Raw genomic sequence first — 24,659 nt, forward strand, 5'->3', positions numbered from 1 at the left:
CCCTTCATATTACCCCAGCTCTCATGCCCCTTTCCCCCCTTCATATTACCCCAGCTCTCATGCCCCTCTCCTTCTGCCCCATTCATATTACCCCAGCTCTCATGCCCCTTTTCCCCCTTCATTTTACCCCAGCTCTCATGCCCCTCTCCTTCTGCCCCATTCATATTACCCCAGCTCTCATGCTCCTCTCCTTCTGCCTCATTCATATTACCCCAGCAATCATGCCCCTCTCCTTCTGCCCCCTTCATATTGCCCCAGCTCTCATGCCCCGCTTCCCCTGCCCCTTCATATCACCCCAGCTTTAATGCTTCTGTCCTCCTGCCCCCTTTCATATTACCCCAGCTTTCATGCCCCTGTCCTCCTGCCCACTTTCTTATTACCCCAGCTCTTATGCCCCTCTCCTCCTGCCCCCTTCATATTACCCCAGCTCTCCTGCCCCTTCATATTACCCCAGCTCTCATGCCCCCCTTCATTTTACCCCAGCTCTCATGGCCCTGTCCTCCTGCCCACTTTCTTATTACCCCAGCTCTCATGCCCCTCTCCTCTTGCCCACTTTCTTTTTACCCCGGCTCTCGTGCCCCCCTTCCTCCTGCCCCCGTGCCCCTCCCAGTCGGTTTCTCTCTCCCCTACAAGGTGCTGATCGGGGCTGGGCGGGTCCGGTCCCTCCCGGGATATAAAGCTCGGGCTCCGGGCTCCGCTCCCCCAGCCGCCCGCTCCCGCTCCCGTTCTCTCTCTCGGTTTCTCTCCCGGTCTCGGTCCCGGTCCCCGCAGCCATGGACGCCATAAAGAAGAAGATGCAGATGCTGAAGTTGGACAAGGAGAACGCGATCGACCGAGCGGAGCAGGCGGAGGGCGACAAGAAGCAGGCGGAGGACCGGTGCAAACAGGTACGGGGGGCAAAGACCGGGGATAAGGGGCAAGACCGGGGATAAGGGGGGCAAAGACCGGGGATAAGGGGGGCAAAGACCGGGGATAAGGGAGAAAGACCGGGGGTAAGGGAGAAAAGACCGGGGATAAGGGGGGCAAGACCGGGGATAAGGGAGAAAGACCGGGGGTAAGGGAGAAAAGACCGGGGATAAGGGGGGCAAGACCGGGGATAAGGGAGAAAAGACCGGGGATAAGGGGGGGGCAAAGACCGGAGATAAGGGAGGAAAGACCGGGGATAAGGGGGGCAAAGACCGGGGATAAGGGGCAAGACCGGGTATAAGGGGCAAGACCGGGGATAAGGGGGGCAAAGACCGGGGATAAGGGAGAAAAGACCGGGGATAAGGGGGGGCAAAGACCGGGGATAAGGGAGAAAGACCGGGGATAAGGGGGGGGCAAAGACCGGAGATAAGGGAGGAAAGACCGGGGATAAGGGGGGCAAAGACCGGGGATAAGGGAGAAAAGACCGGGGATAAGGGGGGGCAAAGACCGGGGATAAGGGAGGAAAGACCCGGGATGGAGGGGGGAGAGATTGGAGGGAAAGACCAGGGCCCCAGGGATAAGGGGGGCAAGACCGGGGGCGCGGGGAAAAACTAAGGGGGCATAGGGGTATAAAACCCGGGTGAAAGGTGGGGAGTGGGGGGTAAAAGTCAGAGATTGGGGGTACATGGGCTGGGGGGTACAAACACAGTGGGGTATTAGGGAATATGCACCCAGGGTTATTGGGGTATCAGGGAATATGCACACAGGGTTATTGGGGTATCAGGGAATATACACACAGGGTTATTGGGGTATCAGGGAATATACACACAGAGTTATTGGGGTATCAGGGAATATACACACAGGGTAATTAGGGTATCAGGGAATATACACACAGGGTTGTTGGGGTATCAGGGAATATGCACACAGGGTTATTGGGGTATCAGGGAATATGTACACAGGGTAATTGGGGTATCAGGGAATATGCACACAGGGTTATTGGGGTATCAGGGAATATACACACAGGGTAATTAGGGTATCAGGGAATATACACACAGAGTTATTGGGGTATCAGGGAATATGCACACAGGGTTATTGGGGTATCAGGGAATATACACACAGGGTAATTAGGGTATCAGGGAATATACACACAGGGTTGTTGGGGTATCAGGGAATATGCACACAGGGTTATTGGGGTATTAGGGAATATGCACACAGGGTAATTAGGGTATCAGGGAATATACACACAGGGTAATTGGGGTATTAGGGAATGTGCACACAGGGTAATTGGGGTATAAGGGAATATACACACAGGGTAATTAGGGTATCAGGGAATATACACACAGGGTTGTTGGGTTATCAGGGAATATGCACACAGGGTTATTGGGGTATCAGGGAATATGTACACAGGGTAATTGGGGTATCAGGGAATATGCACACAGGGTTATTGGGGTATTAGGGAATATGCACACAGGGTAATTAGGGTATCAGGGAATATACACACAGGGTAATTGGGGTATTAGGGAATATGCACACAGGGTAATTAGGGTATAAGGGAATATACACACAGGGTAATTGGGGTATAAGGGAACATGCACACAGAGTAATTGGGGTATAAGGGAACATGCACACAGGGTTATTGGGGTATCAGGGAATATGCACACAGGGTTATTGGGGTATCAGGGAATATACACACAGAGTTATTGGGGTATCAGGGAATATGCACACAGAGTTATTGGGGTATCAGGGAATATACACACAGGGTAATTGGGGTATCAGGGAATATGCACACAGGGTTGTTGGGGTATCAGGGAATATGCACACAGGGTTATTGGGGTATCAGGGAATATGTACACAGGGTAATTGGGGTATCAGGGAATATGCACACAGGGTTATTGGGGTATTAGGGAATATACACACAGGGTTATTGGGGTATCAGGGAATATGCACACAGGGTTATTGGGGTATCAGGGAATATGTACACGGGGTAATTGGGGTATCAGGGAATATGCACACAGGGTTATTGGGGTATCAGGGAATATGCACACAGGGTAATTAGGGTATCAGGGAATATACACACAGGGTAATTGGGGTATTAGGGAATATGCACACAGGGTAATTAGGGTATAAGGGAATATACACACAGGGTAATTGGGGTATTAGGGAATGTGCACACAGGGTAATTGGGGTATAAGGGAACATGCACACAGAGTAATTGCCCTAGGTTTTTGCCCACCCTCACTCTATGACTTTTGCGGCTCTTTATCGCCATCTTGTGTCTACTTCTTTGATGGAGCAGGACGGTTCTCATACATTCATTTATATAGCGCCTGCAGATGCCCTAGCGATGTACAACAGGAGGGAGTTATAAGTAATAATAAGATACAATACGGCATTTGGGTGCAGAAGGAGGCCGCTCTGCCCCTGGAAGCTTACACTCTATAACGCCGGGGCAGATGGTTTATACCCCTTGGCATTCTTTAAGTGATGCCTCGAGGTCCAGCGGTCAGTGCTGGATGTGCCATATACAATATATACCGTATATACCGTATATACAGCAAATATACAGTATATATCATATATACAGCACATATACAGCATATACAGCACATATACAATATATATCGTATATATATAGAGCACATATACAGTATATATCATATATACAGCACATATACCGTATATACAGCACATATACCGTATATACAGCACATATACAGTATATATCATATATACAGCACATATACTGTATATACCGTATATAAAGCACATATACAATATATATCGTATATACAACACATATACAGTATATACAGCACATATACAGTATATACAGCACATATACCATATATACTATATATACAGCACATATACAGTATATACCGTATATACAGCACATATACAGTATATACAGCATTTACAGCACATATACTGTATATACAGAACATTTACAGTATATACAGTATCTACAGAACATATACAGTATATACAGAGCATATACCGTGTATAAAGCACATATACAGTGTATACGGAACATATACAGTGTATACGGCACATATACAGTATATGCAGCATATACAGTATTTACAGAACATATATAGTATATAGAGCATGCACAGGAGCTTTGTTATGGTTCATCCAGGACGTGATTCTTTCGTGTGATTCAGTTATTGCCCCAGCGCAGGGCCATTGGCAGGCAGAACGTTTCGCATTATTAGAGAATTGCTGAAATCTATTCATTATTAATAAAGTTTTTTAACCCTTTGACCCCCCCACACCCCTCTTCCCTCCTCAACTCTTATTACCCCTCTCCCTGCCCCTAATCTGTCTCCCCATCTACCCATCACCCCCTCTTTCTGCCCCCCTGCCCCGGCTTTCTCTCCTCAGCTGGAGGAAGAGGTGATGTCTCTGCAGAAGAAAACGAAGGGGACGGAGGACGAGGTGGAGAAATACTCCGAGTCCGTGAAGGACGCGCAGGAGAAGCTGGAGCTGGCAGAGAAGAAGGCGGCAGATGTGAGTAAGCCCGGAGAACACTCATACTCAGCCTTCTGTGCCCACTCACTATGTGCCCCCTACTCACGGTAAAATGGCGGTGCCAGGAGATGAATACATACTGAAACATGTCTGCGAAACGCGCCAGTAACACGGAGACTCATACGGGGGATTATCTGGCGACATCTGTCACCGCGAAACATGACACCGTGCCCCTCGCAGTGCCCCCGCACTGCTCATGTGTTTCACCCCAGGGGGCAGGATCCCCTTTAAATGCCCAAGTCATTAAATAGACGTTATTTATAGGGTGTGAACAGTATCATTTATCGCTTATATTTATAAGAGACGGTTACCGGAGAGCACGGCGGAGTAAACACCTCTCAATGGGTTAATTACACCCAATACACGTTTATATTTATAGGAGACGGTTACCGGAGAGCGTGCAATGGAGGAGGTATATTCCCGGTATACTGACAGGGTCCCCAGTACTGGGGGTATATTCCCGGTGTACTGACAGGGAGTCCCCAGTACTGGGGGTATATTCCCGGTATACTGACAGGGTCCCCAGTACTGGGGGTATATTCCTGGTATACTGACAGGGCCCCAGTACTGGGGGTATATTCCCGGTATACTGACAGGGCCCCAGTACTGGGGGTATATTCCCGGTGTACTGACAGGGTCTCCAGTACTGGGGGTATATTCCCGGTATACTGACAGGGTCCCCAGTACTGGGGGTATATTCCCGGTGTACTGACAGGGAGTCCCCAGTACTGGGGGTATATTCCTGGTATACTGACAGGGTCTCCAGTACTGGGGGTATATTCCCGGTATACTGACAGGGTCCCCAGTACTGGGGGTATATTCCTGGTATACTGACAGGGCCCCAGTACTGGGGGTATATTCCCGGTATACTGACAGGGCCCCAGTACTGGGGGTATATTCCCGGTATACTGACAGGGTCCCCAGTACTGGGGGTATATTCCCGGTATACTGGCAGGGCCCCAGTACTGGGGGTATATTCCCGGGATACTGACAGGGCCCCAGTACTGGGGGTATATTCCCGGTATACTGACAGGGCCCCAGTACTGGGGTATATTCCCGGTATACTGACAGGGTCCCAGTACTGGGGGTATATTCCTGGTATACTGACAGGGAGTCCCCAGTACTGGGGGTATATTCCCGGTATACTGACAGGGCCCCAGTACTGGGGGTATATTCCCGGTATACTGACAGGGCCCCAGTACTGGGGGTATATTCCTGGTATACTGACAGGGCCCCAGTACTGGGGGTATATTCCCGGTATACTAACAGGGTCCCAGTACTGGGGGTATATTCCTGGTATACTGACAGGGAGTCCCCAGTACTGGGGGTATATTCCCGGTATACTGACAGGGAGTCCCCAGTACTGGGGGTATATTTTCGGTATACTGACAGGGAGTCCCCAGTACTGGGGGTATATTCCTGGTATACTGACAGGGAGTCCCCACGCTGTCATTTATTTCAGGGGAGGAAGGAGTAAAAGATCCTGTTAATGATCCAGGCCTTTAAATCATTTAAACCGAACACCTGATATATCCTGTAACACACGAGCCCCATTCCCTCCCCAGTCCTTTAGTACAGACGCCACCTTCCCATTACTGTAATACAAGTGCCCCCCGCCTATTCCTTTAGTACAGACGCCACCCTCCCCATTACTGTAATACAGGGGTCCCCCCTCCCCATTACTGTAATGCAGGCGCCCCCTCCTCATTACTGTAATACAGATGCCCCCTCCCCAATACTGTAATACAAGTGCCCCCCCGCCTATTCCTTTAGTACAGATGCCACCCTCCGCATTACTGTAATACAGGCACCCCTCCTCATTACTGTAATACAGGTGCCCCCTATCCATTACTGTAATACAGGTCCCCCCTCCCCATTACTATAATACAGACGCCACCTCCCCATTACTGTAATACAGACGCCACCTCCCCATTACTGTAATACAGGTGCCCCCTCTCCCTTACTGTAATACAGGTGCCCCATCGCCATTACTGTAATACAGGTGCCCCCTCCTCATTACTGTAATACAGGCGCCCCCTCCCCATTACTGTAATACAGACGCCACCTCCCCATTACTGTAATACAGACGCCCCCTCCCCATTACTGTAATACAGGTCCCCCCTCCCCATTACTGTAATACAGGTGCCCCTCCTCATTACTGTAATACAGGTCCCCCCTCCCCATAACTGTAATACAGGTGCCCCCTCCCCATTACTATAATACAGGGGTCCCTCCCCATTACTGTAATACAGGCGCCCCCTCCTCATTACTGTAATACGGGTGCCCCCTCCCCATTACTGTAATTCAGGTCCCCCCTCCCCATTACTGTAATTCAGGTCCCCCCTCCCCATTACTGTAATACAGACGCCCCCTCCCCATTATTGTAATACAGGTGCCCCCCCATTACTGTAATACAGGTCCCCCCTCCCCATTACTGTAATACAGGCGCCCCCTCCCCATTACTGTAATACAGACGCCCCCTCCCCATTACTGTAATACAGACGCCCCCTCCCCAATATTGTAATACAGACGCCCCCTCCCCAATATTGTAATACAGACGCCCCCTCCCCATTACTGTAATAAAGGGGTCCCCCTCCCCATGTACCCTTCTCATTTACCCTCTCTATGTTTCAGGCCGAGGCAGATGTTGCTTCCCTGAACAGGCGCATCCAGCTGGTAGAGGAGGAGCTGGATCGGGCCCAGGAGCGTTTGGCGACCGCGTTACAGAAGCTGGAGGAGGCGGAGAAAGCGGCCGATGAGAGCGAACGGTGAGTTCATCAGAGCGCCACTCGGCCTGCATCGTCTGGGCTTCAACATGGGGTACATCTTGTTGGGTCAAGATAGTCTCGGGGTTCATGAATGTTACACGTGTGTTTACAACACAGAGGGATGAAGGTCATTGAGAACCGGGCGACCAAAGATGAGGAGAAGATGCACGATCAGGAGCAGCAGCTGAAAGAGGCCAAACACATCGCAGAAGACTCTGACCGCAAGTATGAAGAGGTGAGTTCCCGAGGAGCCACGGGGCAAAATGTCCGCTCGGGGTACATGAGTCACCTCTCCTCCTGTCTCTTCACAGGTAGCCAGAAAACTTGTCATCCTTGAAGGGGAGCTGGAGCGATCAGAAGAGAGGGCCGAGGTGGCTGAGAGGTTTGTGAACTCACGAGTACTCACTTCCTGAGTCAGGTCTGGGATCAGCGGGAGAGGTTGTGATACTCAGTACCGCTATACCAAAGGGATGGCTGCAGACACAGAGCTAGGGTACCTCTACAGCACCAAATGAGTCTAATGTAGGAAGAGCCCCTCATTCTGTGTGCATCCTTCCTACCCACACCTTGTGGAGCCAGACAGTCTTCATACTACCCATTCTATACGTCATACAGTCTGTATACCCCCATTCTATATACATTATAAGTCTTTATACCCCCATTCTATACGTCATACAGTCTGTATACCTCCATTCTATATACATTATAAGTCTTTATACCCCCCATTCTATATACATCATACAGTCTGTATACCCCCATTCTATATACATAATACAGTCTTTATGCCCCCATTCTATATACATCATACAGTCTTTATACCCCCATTCTATATACATCAGTCTTTATACCCCCATTCTATATATATCATACAGTCTGTATACCCCCATTCTGTATACCTCATACAGTCTTTATACCCCCATTCTATATACATCAGTCTTTTTACCCCACACGCTGTTACTTGCGCTCTTTATACCCCACTCTCTGTATAGTCCTGTTCCTTGTATGGTCCGTCTGGCTCTGTATACCGTCACATCAGCTGTGTTTGCCCCGTGGGTAAAGCCCCAGTATTGGGGTAGTTTCATAATGTTCTGTGTTATAGGATATACAGTTCTAACAATGTTCCTAATATCCTAAGAAGCCAGCATGGAGCCCTTAACCTTTAACCTTTCCTCCCCAAGTCGGCTCCGGCAGCTGGAAGAGGAGCTCCGAACCATGGACCAGAGTCTGAAATCTGTAATTGCTGCTGAAGAAGAGGTATTGGAGGGGAAGAAACCACTTCCATCTCTAACCTCTGTGCACCACTTCTTCTGCTTTTACACTTCACTTCCTTTAGTTCTTCAATCACTTCCTGTTGTTCAGCACCCCATTTATTGGAGCTCTGCACCACATCCTGTACCTCTTATGTATTATTTCCTTTAGCTGCACATTACTTCCTGTAGTAAAATACACCACTTCCTGTAGTTCAATACACAATTTCCTGTTGCTGTGTATCCCACTTCCTGCACCTCAATGCACCATTTCCTTTAGTTCTGCAGAACTTCCTGTCGTTCAGTACATCACTTCCTGTAGCTGTGCATGTTCCTTCCTGTTAATCCAGGCACTGTTTCCAGGGACTGGTCTGCACCGCCATCTTTTTCTCAGTGTTGTCTCTGACCCCGGTCCTTAAGGTCACCGTTGCAGGGCATTATTCTCTAAGCACTGCATAGTCTCCCCGATGCACATGGAAACACAGTGAAAATTTACTATAATATCACTGCCATTCTCTCTCATGGAGATCTGCGTGGGGGGGGGGTCACTAGAGAACCCCCAACCAGACCCCGCCATCTCCATGGTATAATCAGGTGGATAAAGAGGGATCATCCGGATGTGTAGGGCATTAATTGGCCATAATGTCACCCGTCTCCCTGCCAGAAGAAATAGTTCTGTTATAAAATATTTACTTTTCTCCTTTCATCTCCTTCTGCTATCCCTTTCCCTCCTTTCCCTGGTGTTCTCATATCCTTCTCCTGCCATTCCATGCTCTCCTCTCTTTCCCCTGATGTTCTCCTATCCTTCTCTCCAATGATTCTCCTGCCATCCCATTCCCTCCTCTCCTTCCCCTGGTGTTCTCCTGTCCTCCTCTCCAGTGGTTTTCCTGCCACCCTCTTGCCTTCCCCATTCCCTCCTCTCCTTCCCCTGGTGTTCTCCTGTCCTCCTCTCCCATGGTTCTTCTGGCATCCTCCTGCCGTCCCCTATTCCCTCCTCTCCTTCCCCTGGTGTTCTCCTGTCCTCCTCTCCCATGGTTCTTCTGGCATCCTCCTGCCGTCCCCTATTCCCTCCTCTCCTTCCCCTGGTGTTCTCCTGTCCTCCTCTCCCATGGTTCTTCTGGCATCCTCCTGCCGTCCCCTATTCTCTCCTCTCCTTCCCCTGGTGTTCTCCTGTCCTCCTCTCCCATGGTTCTTCTGGCATCCTCTTGCCTTACTCCATCTCTTCTCTCTTTCCTCTGGTGATCTTCCTACCCTCTCTCCTGTGGTTCCTCTGCCATTTGTTCTCTTCTGTCTGTTGCTTGCCATCATTCTTTATATAACATACCTCCAACCTCTTACTTTTTTCTCTTTTTGTGTCGTTTGTTTCTTTTCTTCTCTGTTCCCTTCTCCTCCGCGTTCCTGTCTGGGTACAGTAAATGTTCTGATCTGGAGGAAGAGCTGAAGAATGTCACCAATAATCTAAAATCCATTGAGGCGCAAGCGGATAAGGTATCGATCCTCTCTGTTAATGTTCTGGGCGTGTGGCGTTAGCTGTGCCAGTGAGAAGTAGGCAGGAAGCAGATATTTGATTTGTGAGTGAGCGCGAGACCCCCGTGTTTTTATATGATATTTTGTTAGTTTTTAATCATCAGTATTTTGTGGGTGACATCACTGTTGGCTGCCATTCTTTAGGGTTTCTCACTCAGTTGATGTTCCCGACCCACGTGCATTAGGACTCTCTTTAGGAGTCTGTATCATTTGTTAGAAAATCTTCCTCTCCAACCCCTCTGTCTCAGTAAAAGCCCACCATGGGGTGAGTGCCCTCTTCGGTGAGTAGATGCTGCCCCGAGCTGAGTCTGCCAATAATAACCGGTCTCACCCGACCCCTCGCTCTGCAACGTGAGTCACCTGTGCTGTCACCGCATTCCGACTGCCAATCACCTCTCGCCCGAGCCTCTCTACCCATTACTTCTATTTCTGATGAAACCCACTTTCTGGATTATTTTAGTTTTTCCTCTCATTTCACTTTTTCGTTCCCATTTTACAGTATTCTTCAAAAGAAGACAAATACGAAGAGGAAATCAAGTTCCTGACGGACAGACTGAAGGAGGTGAGGATGCGACACACGTAGAGGACACACGTAGAGGACACATGTAGAGGATGCATGTGGAGGACACACGTAGAGGATGCATGTGGAGGACACAAGTAGAGGACACGTGTAGAGGACACGTGTAGAGGAACTGCTGTGGTGTCTGGGCGCGCTGTTTGGGGGTTCCGCGTGGCTTCGTCGCTGGTCTGTGTGACGGGGTCTGGTTGGGGGTTCCGTGTGGCTTCGTCGCTGGTCTGTGTGGTGGGGTCTGGTTGGGGGTTCCGCGTGGCTTCATCGCTGGTCTGTGTGGGGGGGTCTGGTTGGGGGTTCTGTGTGGCTTCGTCGCTGGTCTGTGTGGGGGGGTCTGGTTGGGGGTTCCGCGTGGCTTCGTCGCTGGTCTGTGTGGGGGGGTCTGGTTGGGGGTTCCGCCTGGCTTCATCGCTGGTCTGTGTGGGGGGGTCTGGTTGGGGGTTCCGCGTGGCTTCATCGCTGGTCTGTTTGGGGAGGTCTGGTTGGGGGTTCCGCGTGGCTTCATCGCTGGTCTGTGTGGGTGGTCTGGTTTGGGGTTCCGCGTGGCTTCATCGCTGGTCTGTGTGGGGGGGTCTGGTTGGGGGTTCCGCGTGGCTTCATCGCTGGTCTGTGTGGGGGGGTCTGGTTGGGGGTTCCGCGTGGCTTCATCGCTGGTCTGTGTGGGGGGGCTGGTTTGGGGGTTCTGTGTGGCTTCATCGCTGGTCTGTGTGGGGGGTCTGGTTTGGGGTTGATTTGCTGGTCTGTCTGCTGACGTTGTGTAGTTTTGTAGTTTTTATAAATCTTTGGTGTGTTAAACGCACGACTTTCTGCCCCGGCCTTTCTGTGGGACGGGGTTATTCTCAATGCACAGATTTAGCTCCTGTATAATAAGAATTTAGGGACATTTCTCAGGATTTTAGGATTCTCAGACCTGGGTTTTCTGTGGGACGGGGTTATTCTCAATGCACAGATTTAGCTCCTGTATAATAAGAATTTGGGGACATTTCTCAGCATTTTAAGATTCTCAGACCCGGCCTTTCTGTGGGACGGGGTTATTCTCAATGCACAGATTTAGCTCCTGTATAATAAGAATTTGGGGACATTTCTCAGCATTTTAAGATTCTCAGACCTGGGTTTTCTGTGGGACGGGGTTATTCTCAATGCACAGATTTAACTCCTGTATAATAAGAATTTGGGGACATTTCTCAGCATTTTAGGATTCTCAGAGCCAGGTTTTCTGTGGGACGGGGTTATTCTCAATGCACAGATTTAGCTCCTGTATAATAAGAATTTGGGGACATTTCTCAGGATTTTAAAATTCTCAGACCCGGGTTTTCTGATTAATTCTCAGACTGAAAGCAGAGCCGAATTCGCAGAGAAATCCTCAGCCAAGCTGGAGAAAACGATTGATGATCTGGAAGGTAAAAAGTCTCTCTGCGCATGCTGATCTTTGTCTCTGCGCGTCCTCGTCCTCTCTCTGCGCATCCTGATCTTTTCTCTCTCTGCGTGTCCTCGTCCTCTCTCTGCCCATCCTCGTCATCTCTCTGCCCATCCTCATCGTCTCTCTGCCCATCCTCGTCCACTCTCTGCACTTCCTCGTCCTCTCTCTGCGAGTCCTCATCCTTTCTCGCTACGTGTCTGCATGCTCTCTTTCTGCTCCCTTGTCCTCTCTCTGCACTTCCTGGCCCTCTCTCTGCATTTCCTCTCTCTCTTGCTCTGCGTTTCCTTCTCTCCTTGCACTTCTTCCTTCTCTCTCTGCACTTCCTCGCCCTCTCTCTGCACTTCCTCGCCCTCTCTCTGCACTTCCCTGTCCTCTCCCTGTGCGTCTTCCCTCTCCCCCTGCGCTTCCTCGTGCTCCCTCTGTGTCCTTCTTCTAGTCTCTCACATTTAGTGGGTTTATTCACTAAACTGAGAGGTTGCAGGAGAGCAGAACCATCCATCTCCCCACCTTCACTGTACATTATGAAGCTCTCCCGCAATCTCCTTCCTTAGTGAGTAAAGCCCTTTGATCTGATACAGGTTAGCACCAGGAGCTTCGGGTTCATGGTTGTTTGCCACTCTCCTTCTCTTCAGTCTGCCCCGCTACATCTGCCCCGTAAACACCTGCCCCTAAACATCTGCCCCGTAAACATCTGCCCCGTAAACATCTGCCCCATTACATCTGCCCCGTCACATCCCCCATAAATGCTCCTCACTGTTTGACTCATCTGTCAGGGAGGTCTGTTCACCGTTGCACTCACATAAAGAGACACTCTGTCCTCATACACTCTTCGGCAGGCGAGTCGCGCTCACCCGATGGCCACACGTGTTTTTAAACTCTGGCGCACTAGCGGCCCCAAGCGGCCGGAGGATGCATTGCATCCATAGGTTTTCATTTGGCTCCAACTGAAGTTATTTTGGTTAGTCAACTTAACCCTTTACTGACCACTTGGCCAAACATTGAAATCCTGCTTTTCACTTCTGTCTGTACCTTCTCTCTTGTCACCCGCTGTCTGCTCTCTCTTTTTTGTTGATGCCTATCTCTCTATTCTCTATTTCCAATTTCTGCCCCTGCCTGTTCCCCCTCGCTTGTTTCTGCCTCTCTTTACCCTCGGTTTTTGCCTTTGCTCTGGCCCGCTGTCCGCTCTGTCTCTTTTCTCAGCGCTCCTCAGCGTGGATTTTACGGGTCTCTTGCTTGCCCTCTGCACGTCACGCTTGTCGCTTCACCGCATTTCTTTTATTTTGTAGGTGATTATTGCCACTTTCTTACCTATTTTTTCATCTTTCTCACTCCCTGCGTTATGTTTTCCGGTTGGTCACGGACACGTGTGTTTGTCTGTCTGTCGTTGTATCCCTGGATCTCATGTCTTTGCATGTCCATCCCTCACCCGTCGCTCTTCTCCCCCACGTGCTGGTGTCTGTCTGTCCGTCGGCGCACCCTCTCCTGCGTGCGCTCCCTCTTGCTTCCTGTAGATGAGGTGTATGCTCAGAAGATGAAGTATAAAGCGATCAGCGAGGAGCTGGACAACGCTCTTAATGACATCACCTCCCTCTAAAGCCTGTCCGCAGCTGTCTCTCTCCTGCCGTGACACGTCCATGTTCTTCCGCTGACCTCCACTGCCTGTCTCTTCCTTCAGCACGAGATGCATCACCAAAACCACATACTGAATGTCTCTTTTAAGCAGTCGATGCATGTCTCTTATCAATATGGCTGCTGTTCCTCTCGGGACTGTCACGCACGTCTCTTATAAGTTTTCACTTTTTCGTCACCACTTTTCCTTCCTGTTTCTTCTGTTTTCTTCTGTATTTCTTTTAGCGACTGTTTCTCCCCAATTTGCTTTTTTTTGAGGGGGCTGCGATGACACGCAGGGGCCCTGGTGGTCTGCAGTATGAGTGTTGAGGGCAGGTTGAGGGCAGCTTTCATTTCCCCCCTCACTATCTGACCTGTCCTGTGTCTGTCACATTCTCTGCTGCTATCGTAATAAAGTTTACTTTCCTCAGCTCTGATCTCGGCCTTTTCTTCTGCTCTCTAGTTTCCTCTCACCAGTAACACTGTTCGATATTTCATAAAAGGTGGCAAATTTACCAGAAAAAGGTAAAAAATATAAATGAAAAAGTTAGAGTGAAATCTCCACCTGCCGCATCACTCTTTTGTTCGAGGAGGAGGTAGAGCTGAGTGTCCTTCAAAACCCAAAACATGAGATGAGTTTGCTGGGGGGGGGGCAGCATAAAGTGAGAATGGAAGGGGCCCGAGAACTGAGCCCTGGGAAGGGGCCCGAGACTGCGGGGAAAGGGAAGCGTTACTGGGAAGGGAGACACTGAAGGTACGATCAGCGAGAGGGGGTGAGAACCAGGAGAGAGCAGAGAGACCAAGACTGAAGGGTTTAAAGGAGAAGTGGGTGACCCCATGGGGTCAACAGCAGCAGACCCAGGAGGATTCGCAGACAGGAGGGACCCCTGGACTAAGCGGAGAGCAAATCACTACTCACTTTAGTCAGAACGCTCTTAGGAGAGTGTCGAGAGCGGGATCCATGTGGATGGGGGTCGAGTAAAGATTTGGAACCAGCTGTCTGATTGGCGAGGTCCAGAGTGACAGGAAGAGTGCAGGGTAACGGGCGATGGCAGGAGAAGGGAAGAAGGGCTGTAGAGAAGTCACACGGTAGAAATGAGAGGGTCAGCGCTGTGTCCATTCTGATGAGTATGAGAGAGTGTAAACTGCGTGAGACTGAAGGAAGATGTAAAAGAGAGGAACTTAGAGAAGGTGAAGCCATCAAGCATGAGAGAGGGGACATCGGAGAAGAGGAAGATATGAAGAGAAAGGTTTAAGAAAGATCTTAGCAGAAACTGAGGGACGCAGGTTGGGGAAAGTAGAGACCTTCACCACCATCCTCTCTGTCACCAAGATGAGGACGCGGCGGCAGAGGAAGCAGCAGGAAAGCCAGGGAGGGCATGGAGGAAAGGATATGGGCTGACGGGACCTTAAGGGAGATTCAGCAATAACTGCTTAATAATGGCCAAGCTGGGGTTTGCCTGTTAAAATAGTGGAGTGGATCAGGTGGAGGCCGAGTGACGGGAGACAGAGGCTGGAATTAATGGAGAATTAATGGAGAATACTAAGCTGGGTGTCCGGTTACCGCCTGCTGCCTCCGGAATTGGAACCGGAAGATATTAAAATCTGCAACTGGGTCATCTGAGAACACCGGGGAGCTTTAGTGTCAAAACATACAGCTAAAGAATTCCTGCAGCTATTTACATGCGGTAATGAATAGAACAGGAAAATAGGGCAGAGGAGAAAAGGAGAAAATTAAAGGGCAGAGGAGAAAAGGAGAGAATGACAGGGAAGAGGGGAAAGGGAGAAAATAGGGTAGAGGAGATAGGGAGAGAATGGCAGGGAAGGGGAGAGAATGGCAGGGTGGAGGAGAAAGTGAGAGAGTTGCAGGAAGGAGTGGAAAGGGAGAGAATGGCAGGGAAGAGGGGAAGAGGAGAGAATTGTAGGGAAGAGGGGAAGAGGAGAGAATGGTAGGGAAGAGGGGAAGGGGAGAGAATGGCAGGGAAGAGGGGAAGGGGAGAGAATGGCAGGGAAGAGGGAAAGGGGAGAGAATGGAGGGAAGGGGAGAGAATGACAAATAGAAATGTCAGAATAGTTTTAGAATTACCGCCATCACTCTTAGAGACTGAAGTCTTCTCTCACTAATGTGTCCTATTCAGTGATCTCCTGTTCTACCCGCCTGTCTCAAAATGCAAAAAGTGGTGCAAGGCCATTAACTGCCAGGCATGGCTACCAAGAACCCGCGCATGTACTCTGCCTGGGAATCTGTAGTGGGAGGGCTTGTTATCTTGGGAAGTGGGAGAATAGATGCAGCAGCGTTAAAGCTCTTTGGGACTGATTAGACGCGCGTTTCTCTTTGTTTTTATTGACGCCAATGATGGTTCTTGTCCCCAGAGAGCCTCTCGGCCGCCAAAGAGGAGAACATAGAGATCCAGCAGACCCTGGACCAAACGCTGCTGGAGCTGAACAACATGTAGCTGCCCCGTCGCTGTTCCCGGCTTTTCCGGTGGCCTCTCACTCAATGCTTTCTGGGTCCATTTAATGTTCCCACTTTGCCCCAAATCTATCTTGTGTCTCACAGCTTTTTGTCTTCTGATCACACTTTGCCGTCGCTCTAAAACACAACAGACCCTTCAGTTTACCGGCCACCGGCCCGGCCCAGACCAGGGGCATCACAGGACATCCGCTCTCAGAGAGGGCAGATCTCAGGTGTCAGAGTACGCGCCGCAAAAAGCAGCCCGAGGCACACGTCCGGCCCCTCCAGACAAGCTCTGTGCCATGGACTGTCCAGGCGTGAGGATCTGTTCAGAGCATCATTTCTGTAAAAAGCGTCACAAATAAAACAGCAATTTTATCCCTAACCTGAGGATGCGGGTGATTTATTGTGTGCGAGACCCGGTGCATTACGGGTGGGATCCGGGATACACCGCTGCACAGGTGAGATCCGCTACACGCCGCATTACAGGTGGGATTCGCGATACACCCCATTACGGGTGGGATCCAGGATACACGCCGCATTACGAGTGGGATCAGGGACAGGCCGCTGTATGGGTGGGATCCGGGATACACGCCGCATTACGGGTGGGATACACTACACGCCGCATTATGGGTGGGATTTGTGATACACCCCATTACGGGTGGGATCCAGGATACACGCCGCATTACGAGTGGGATCAGGGACAGGCCGCTGTATGGGTGGGATCCGGGATACACGCCGCATTACGGGTGGGATACACTACACGCCGCATTACGGGTGGGATTTGTGATACACCCCATTACGGGTGGGATTCAGGTACACCTTGAATACCAGGGACAAAATCTTAGTTACCCCTGTGTGCAAAATGCCCCTGCCTCTAGGGCTTAATGTACAAAGGGGTCTGAAGCCCAGAGGAACCAAGAGTCTAAATTCTGCAAATGGCCCAATTTAATGATTTTATCTACAAGATCAAGACTTGTTATTACACTGGGGTTATTGCTCTGGGGTTAGTATGCTGGGGTTATTGCGCTGGGGATTTTTAAGCTGGGGTTTTTGCTCTGGGGTTATTGCGCTGGGTTGTTTTACGCTGGGGTTTTTGCTCTGGGGTTATTATGCTGGGGTTATTGCTCTGGGTTATTACGTTGAGGGTTTTTGCGCTGGAGTTATTGCGCTAGTGTTATTACGCTGGGGTTATTACGCTGGGTTATTGTGCTAGGGTTATTGCGCTGGGGTTATTGCGCTAGTGTTATTACGCTTTAGTTATTGCGCTGGGGTTATTTGCGGTATGCATGACTGTTACAGCCATGGCACTCTTTGCTGTGTGTATCGCTGTCTCAGAGTTTATTCACCAAGCGGGCCCCTGCTGTGAGGTTGGGGATGGCTCTGGCCCTCAGGCTGGAGGAAGACCAGGTGGGATGAAAGTCACTGGAGGCTTCCCACGGGCCTCTCTCTCCATGTAATATATATATATAGAGAGAGAACAATATATATATATATATATATATATATATACATATATATATAGAGAGAGAGAGAGAGAGAGAGAGAGAGAGAACAATATATATATATATATATATACATATATATATATAGAGAGAGAGAGAGAGAACAATATATATATATATATATATATACATATATATAGAGAGAGAGAGCTATATATATATATATATATCGTCCATGTAATATACATATATAGAGCTATATATATAGAGAGAGGGAGAGAGCTATATATACATATATATAGATATATATAGACAGAGAGCTATATCTACATACATATATAGAGAGAGAGAGAGCTATATATATATATATACCGTCCATGTAATATACATGTATAGAGCTATATATATATATAGAGAGAGAGAGAGCTATATATACATATACATAGTAGAGTAGAGGTTGTAGCCGTATTAGTCCAGTGGTGTCAATATCAAATAACAGATGGAATAAGTATCTTGTGATAATACCTTTTTTTATTGGACTAACAGAATTTTGGAATGACAAGCTTTCGGGAGCTCTTTCCAGGTGCCGCTCATCAGGGGGGCACCCGGCACCCCTCCAGAGACGGACAATAATGTCCGCCGCTGGAGGAGCAGGCTCGCAAGGGAGCGGTATCGGAGGTCTTTAACAGACCTCCGGTTCCCTTGAGTGATTTTAAGCCGGTTCAAGGATCTCCCTTGAACCCGGCTTAAAATCGCTCAAGGGAGCCAGAGGTCTGTTAAAGACCTCCGATATCGCTCCCTTGTGATCCGCGCGGCAACAGCTGCTGTGCGCCGGGGTTTGTTGTCAGATCCCGGCGCACAACACTGAAGCCGCGCCCACCGCTGTCCGTGCCCTCTGACCCGGAAGAAGACAGAGAGGACAGAAGAACTGAAGAAGAGGAGCGAAGAGGAGGAAAAGAAGCTGTAAGGAGAAAAGAGGAAAGGTAGGAAAGCATTCAGTGAGAGTGAGAGTGGTTGTATATGTGTGGATTAGTGTATATGTGTGGATTGGTATATATGTGTGGATTGGTATATATGTGTGGATTGGTGTATATGTGTGGATTGGTGTATATGTGTGGATTGGTGTATATGTGTGGATTAGTGTATATGTGTGGATTAGTGTATATGTGTGGATTAGTATATATGTGTGGATTGGTGTATATGTGTGGATTGGTGTATATGTGTGGATTGGTATATGTGTGTGGATTGGTGTATATGTGTGGATTGGTATATATGTGTGGATTGGTATATATGCGTGGATTGGTATATGTGTGTGGATTGGTATATATGTGTGTGGATTGGTATATATGTGTGGATTGGTGTATGTGTGTGGATTGGTATATATGTGTGGATTGGTGTATATGTGTGGATTGGTATATATGTGTGGATTGGTATATATGCGTGGATTGGTATATGTGTGTGGATTGGTATATATGTGTGTGGATTGGTATATATGTGTGTGGATTGGTATATATGTGTGTGGATTGGTGTATGTGTGTGGATTGGTATATATGTGTGAATTGGTATATATGTGTGGATTGGTATATGTGTGGATTAGTGTACGTGTGGATTGGTATACGTGTGGATTGGTATGTGTGTGGATTGGTATATGTGTGTGGATTGGTATATGTGTGGATTGGTATGTGTGTGGATTGGTATATGTGTGGATTGGTATATGTGTGGATTGGTATGTGTGTGGATTGGTATATGTGTGGATTGGTATGTGTGTGGATTGGTATGTGTGTGGATTGGTATACGTGTGGATTGGTACACGTGTGGGTTGGTATACGTGTGGGTTGGTATACATGTGGATTGGTATACATGTGGATTGGTATGTGTGTGGATTGGTATATGTGTGGATTGGTATATGTGTGGATTGGTATGTGTGTGGATTGGTATATGTGTGGATTGGTATGTGTGTGGATTGGTATGTGTGTGGATTGGTATACGTGTGGGTTGGTACACGTGTGGGTTGGTATACGTGTGGGTTGGTATACATGTGGATTGGTATGCGTGTGGATTGGTAAGTGTGTGAGAGTGATGGGTGTTATGCTGTACCATTTCCAATGTCTTTTTCATGATCTAATTATGCTCTAAAAGTACATCATAACTCCCATCACTCTATACTGTTCCATACAGTGGCAGAGCTGGGAGGCAGAGGCCTTGCACCCCCACCGCAGGACTCCTGAAAGGTAAGTGAACTTCAAAGAGGGAAAGGGTAGATAGTTAGGAGGGGGTAGATAGGGAGAAGGGAGTGAGGCAGGGGAAAGGGGGTAGATAGGGAGAAGGGAGTGAGAAGGGGTAGATAGGGCAGAAGGGAGTGAGAAGGGGTAGATAGGGCAATCATACTCCTATCATGCCAAGTCTGCGAGTACATCCTGGAATCTGGGTATGCCTGGGCATGATAGGAATGTGATTGTTGTTAATCATATATATATATGATTATATATATATATATATATATATATATATATATATAATATTGTTATTTAATTGTTTTGTCCTATTTTGGTGTGTTACTTACTTTAAATAAAAGTGTTAGATTTCTTTATGGTGTGGGGGGGTCATATTCGGTTTTGGCCAGGTAAATGCTGCACTTTCGGTTTCAGTCTAGAATTCGTTTCGGTGCATCCCTACTACTAAGCCAGACAATGAAGTGGTAGGCCTACGCCACATCAATGTTTGGCGTAGTATATAGTGATTGGGGTTTTGTTTTTATTCCCCCCCCATTCTTTTTATGGGATGGGGGGGCGCCAGAGGAGTAGTCCGCACAGGGCGCCAGAACACCTAAGGCCGGCTCTGGTTGGGGTCAGAGTATATTCGATGGTACCTCGTTGCCTGGCTGTAGATGATGCCCCGCTTAGTATGGGAGGGGTGAAAGCTGGATTTGTGGAGATAGCTGCATCTGTCTGTGGGTTTTCTGTAAAGAGGTGTGGGTTGTACCATTGGTACATCTTACTGTAATGTCCAGAAGGTTTACGGATTTTGTGGAGTACTCCATTTTTAGTTTAATTGACGGGTGGAATGAATACATATACATATATATATATATATAGAGAGAGAGAGCTATATACCGTATATATATATATATATATATATAGAGCGAGAGAGCTATATACCGTATATATATATATATATATATACCGTATACACGGTACAGTATATGAGACGTATAACAGAGAGGGCGTAAACCCGGCATCTCGTGTTATTAGAACGTTCCGGTCTCTTCAGTCATGAAACCTCAAATCGGGTGATGATTTAAAAACAACTAATGACATCATCAGCAAAAAAGTCACAGCGAAGCCTCTGCGTACCACGGCGGTGCCCCAGAGGATTAACCCTTTGACCAATGTAATGATGGGGTCCCGGGCCCCTCGCTCACTAAAGAAGAGTCCAAAACACACTGTGTGTAATTTGCCCTCTGATGTATGGTTCACACAGGGCTATAATTGCAAACAGTCCTGAATTTGACAAGACAGTCCTGGTAACTGGACCTCGGCTGTTGAATGTCCCGGTAAATGAGGGGTTAACAGGGTTAGGAGAGGGGTGAGAGAACTTTATGGAAGTTTTTCTCAGGGTTAAGGGAGGCCTAGGGGCACTAAACATAAGGTGGGAAGGGGCAAAAGAGGTCACACAGTGAATCTGTTCTGGGAAATTTGGGGTTAAAAGTGACATGATCTCGGAAACCTAGTAGCGGCGCTCGCTCTCCACTACATTATGCAGCTAATGCCCCCCGTCATTAAAACCACGCGCACTCTCCTTTCTCTAATTCTCTCACCCCCATTCTTCTTTTCTCTGGATTTGGGGGGAAATATCTTGCCCCAGTTACAGGGGGTAATATCTTGCCCCAGTTACAGGGGGTAATATCTTGCCCCAGTTACAGGGGGAGGGGGGTAATATCTTGCCCCAGTTACAGGGGGGTAATATTTTGCCCCAGTTACAGGGGGGGTGGTAATATCTTGCCCCAGTTACAGGGGGTAATATCTTGTCCCAGTTACTGGGGGTAATATCAGCGGGTTTATCGGTCTTCACGCACCGTGTCTGAATCGGGGGGCCACAGGTGGCAGAATGTGGCAAAATACCAAAGGTCCGTCACCGAGAGCCGCCCGAGGCCCCCGATAAAAGGCGTTATTTATAATCCTACAGATTTCTAGTCTGATCTGCGCACATGACGTCACACAATGTCACATGGCGTCACACGATGTCACATGGCGTCACACGATGTCGCATGGCGTCACACGATGTCACATGACATCACTTGATGTCACATGACATCACTTGATGTCACATGGCGTCACACCGTGTCACATGGCGTCACACGGTGTCACATGGCGTCACACAATCAGGTATTGCCATCAGGCATTACACATGTCAGCGGATTTCGGGGTCACGCTCGATCACGCTCAGTCACTCTCGGTCATGTTCGGTCACTCTCGGTCACACTCGATCAAGTTCGGTCACCCCTGATCACGCTCGGTCACTCTTGATCAATCACGCCTGGTCACTCTCGATCATGCTCGGTCACTCTTGATCACGTTCGGTCACACTCGATCACGTTTGGTCACTCTCGGTCACACTTGGTCACGTTCGTCCACTCTCGATCACACTTGGTCACTTTTGATCACGTTCAGTCACTCTCGATTACACTCGGTCACACTCGATCACACGTGGTCACTCTCGATCACGCTCGGTCACACTCGCTCACTCTCGGTCACACTCGATCACGCTCGTTCACGCCGGTTACCGGCTGCGCAGCCATTTCTTTTTACTTTCTTGGCGTCTTTGTGCCCCGGCTCTTAACTATTTGCCGTCACACAGAAATCACACAAAGTTTCCACACATGAGACACGATCAACGGCGGCCCACCGGCGAGCGCCGCAGACTCTCCATCTATGGCCTCGCTCTGAGCTGCTCCCACAGCCCCCCCCAGTAACGGGAGGGTGTCACATTTTTCCCAAAAATGGGAATGTTTGAAGGAGATCGACTTCCTGCCAGAGCCAGGCGGGGGAGGGGTGAGAAGAAGCAGGAGCCACATTTAAGGCAAGGAATGTGAGGTGTGCTGCACAACCGGCAGCCCACAAAGGGTTAAGTTTGTGTAATTTGTGGCTTTATCAGGATCCGGGTATTCTGTATACAGGCTGCTGTTACAGGGCCTTGAGCTCCTTGGGGCCCCTTTACTATACTTGGGAACTCCTCAGGCTTGACCCTGAGTGTCAGGGTGTACGGGTAGATTCTCGGGGCCACAAGGTCTGGATCTGCCCCCCCCCCCGTGATCATATATATAAGATTTCCAGTTGGTGTTTTTGCTCCCAGTATGTTATGGTTGATATCCCTGCTTGAATGCAGGTGACTCAGTTAAGTGTATGTTTAAATAATGACAATAATGGGTTTCCAAGACGATCGCTATTTGAACCATTTGGGATTGTTAAGGGGTTAATATTTGAAGACCCCCTGTGTCTGCTGGAAGTTCCCAAGTCTGCTCCATGCCAATCCCATAACCAAAAATGTGATGTCTTCTTTAAATTCCAGTTCAGCTGCAAACAGGGGACCCCCTGGGGGTCTCGCCTCCCAGTGCCCTGAGCTGTACCCACCCTATGGCCCCAGACTGTGAGGCCCCCCCCCTGCATGAGAGTGCCCCCAATGCGGAATTCTGAGCCAGAGATTTCAAGAATTAACTGTTTACTGACACATGCCCCCAAACTGCGTGCCGAATACAGATAGTTCAGGGTAAATGTTACACACCTGGGCTGCTGGCGACATGTTACATACACCTCATACATATTACACGTTTAATATGCAGGATCCCCGCTGAGCTATAAACTCCCCAGCAATAAATATCTGCCAATGCAACATATTCATTGACTCCCCCAGAGCTGAATCTGCCCCATAACCCAGGGTATCTGCCCCTCAACAACAGAACCTGCTTCTTCACCCTGTATAGTGTATTGTATGGGTGCAATATGAAGGGGGAAGCTGTGTAATGTATCGTATAGGTGCGATATGCCGGCGGAGGCTGTACAGTGTATTGTACGGGTGCGATATGAGGGGGGAGGCCGTGTAATGTATCGTATAGGTGCGATATGCCGGCGGAGGCTGTACAGTGTATTGTACGGGTGCGATATGAGGGGGGAGGCCGTGTAATGTATCGTATAGGTGCGATATGCCGGCGGAGGCTGTACAGTGTATTGTACGGGTGCGATATGAGGGGGGAGGCCGTGTAATGTATCGTATAGGTGCGATATGCCGGCGGAGGCTGTACAGTGTATTGTACGGGTGCGATATGAGGGGGGAGGCCGTGTAATGTATCGTATAGGTGCGATATGCCGGCGGAGGCTGTACAGTGTATTGTACGGGTGCGACATGAGGGGGGAGGCCGTGTAATGTATCGTATAGGTGCGATATGCCGGCGGAGGCTGTACAGTGTATTGTACGGGTGCGACATGAGGGGGGAGGCCGTGTAATGTATCGTATAGGTGCGATATGCCGGCGGAGGCTGTACAGTGTATTGTACGGGTGCGATATAAAGGCGGAGGCCGTCTTATAAAGTATCGTATAGGTGCGATATGCCGGCGGAGGCTGTACAGTGTATTGTACGGGTGCGATATGAAGGGGGAGGCCGTGTAATGTATCGTATAGGTGCGATGTGCCGGGGGAGGCTGTACAGTGTATTGTATGGGTGCGATATGAAGGGGGAGGCCGTGTAATGTATCGGATAGGTGCGATGTGCCGGGGGAAGCTGTACAGTGTATTGTACGGGTGCGATATGAGGGGGGAGGCCGTGTAATGTATCGTATAGGTGCGATATGCCGGCGGAGGCTGTACAGTGTATTGTACGGGTGCGATATGAGGGGGGAGGCCGTGTAATGTATCGTATAGGTGCGATATGCCGGCGGAGGCTGTACAGTGTATTGTACGGGTGCGACATGAGGGGGGAGGCCGTGTAATGTATCGTATAGGTGCGATATGCCGGCGGAGGCTGTACAGTGTATTGTACGGGTGCGACATGAGGGGGGAGGCCGTGTAATGTATCGTATAGGTGCGATATGCCGGCGGAGGCTGTACAGTGTATTGTACGGGTGCGATATAAAGGCGGAGGCCGTGTAATGTATCGTATAGGTGCGATATGCCGGCGGAGGCTGTAC

The 24,659-nt window shown here is 49.2% G+C and overlaps 1 protein-coding gene across 4 annotated transcripts; it reads left to right on the forward strand.

Annotated features, from left to right (window-relative positions):
* The first annotated feature begins 687 nt into the window (after positions 1 to 687).
* On the forward strand, positions 688 to 16,418 carry TPM2 (tropomyosin 2). 4 transcript variants are annotated; one of them, XM_053449059.1, is made up of 9 exons: positions 688 to 887; positions 4,291 to 4,416; positions 7,072 to 7,205; positions 7,323 to 7,440; positions 7,517 to 7,587; positions 8,384 to 8,459; positions 10,479 to 10,541; positions 11,881 to 11,950; positions 15,952 to 16,418. In XM_053449059.1, exons 1-9 carry the CDS (start codon positions 774 to 776, stop codon positions 16,032 to 16,034), a joined length of 855 nt encoding a protein of 284 aa, XP_053305034.1. In that variant the 5' UTR covers positions 688 to 773; the 3' UTR covers positions 16,035 to 16,418. The 4 variants fall into 4 exon arrangements, with proteins under 4 accessions (XP_053305034.1, XP_053305026.1, XP_053305031.1 ...); XM_053449051.1 differs by lacking the exon at positions 8,384 to 8,459 and adding an exon at positions 9,865 to 9,940 and having other exon boundaries at positions 689 to 887; XM_053449056.1 differs by lacking the exon at positions 15,952 to 16,418 and adding an exon at positions 13,482 to 14,008 and having other exon boundaries at positions 689 to 887.
* Positions 16,419 to 24,659: the final 8,241 nt, after the last annotated feature.

This window comes from Spea bombifrons, chromosome 1 (genome assembly GCF_027358695.1).
Source record: "Spea bombifrons isolate aSpeBom1 chromosome 1, aSpeBom1.2.pri, whole genome shotgun sequence".
Classification (NCBI taxonomy): Eukaryota; Metazoa; Chordata; class Amphibia; order Anura; family Pelobatidae; genus Spea; species Spea bombifrons.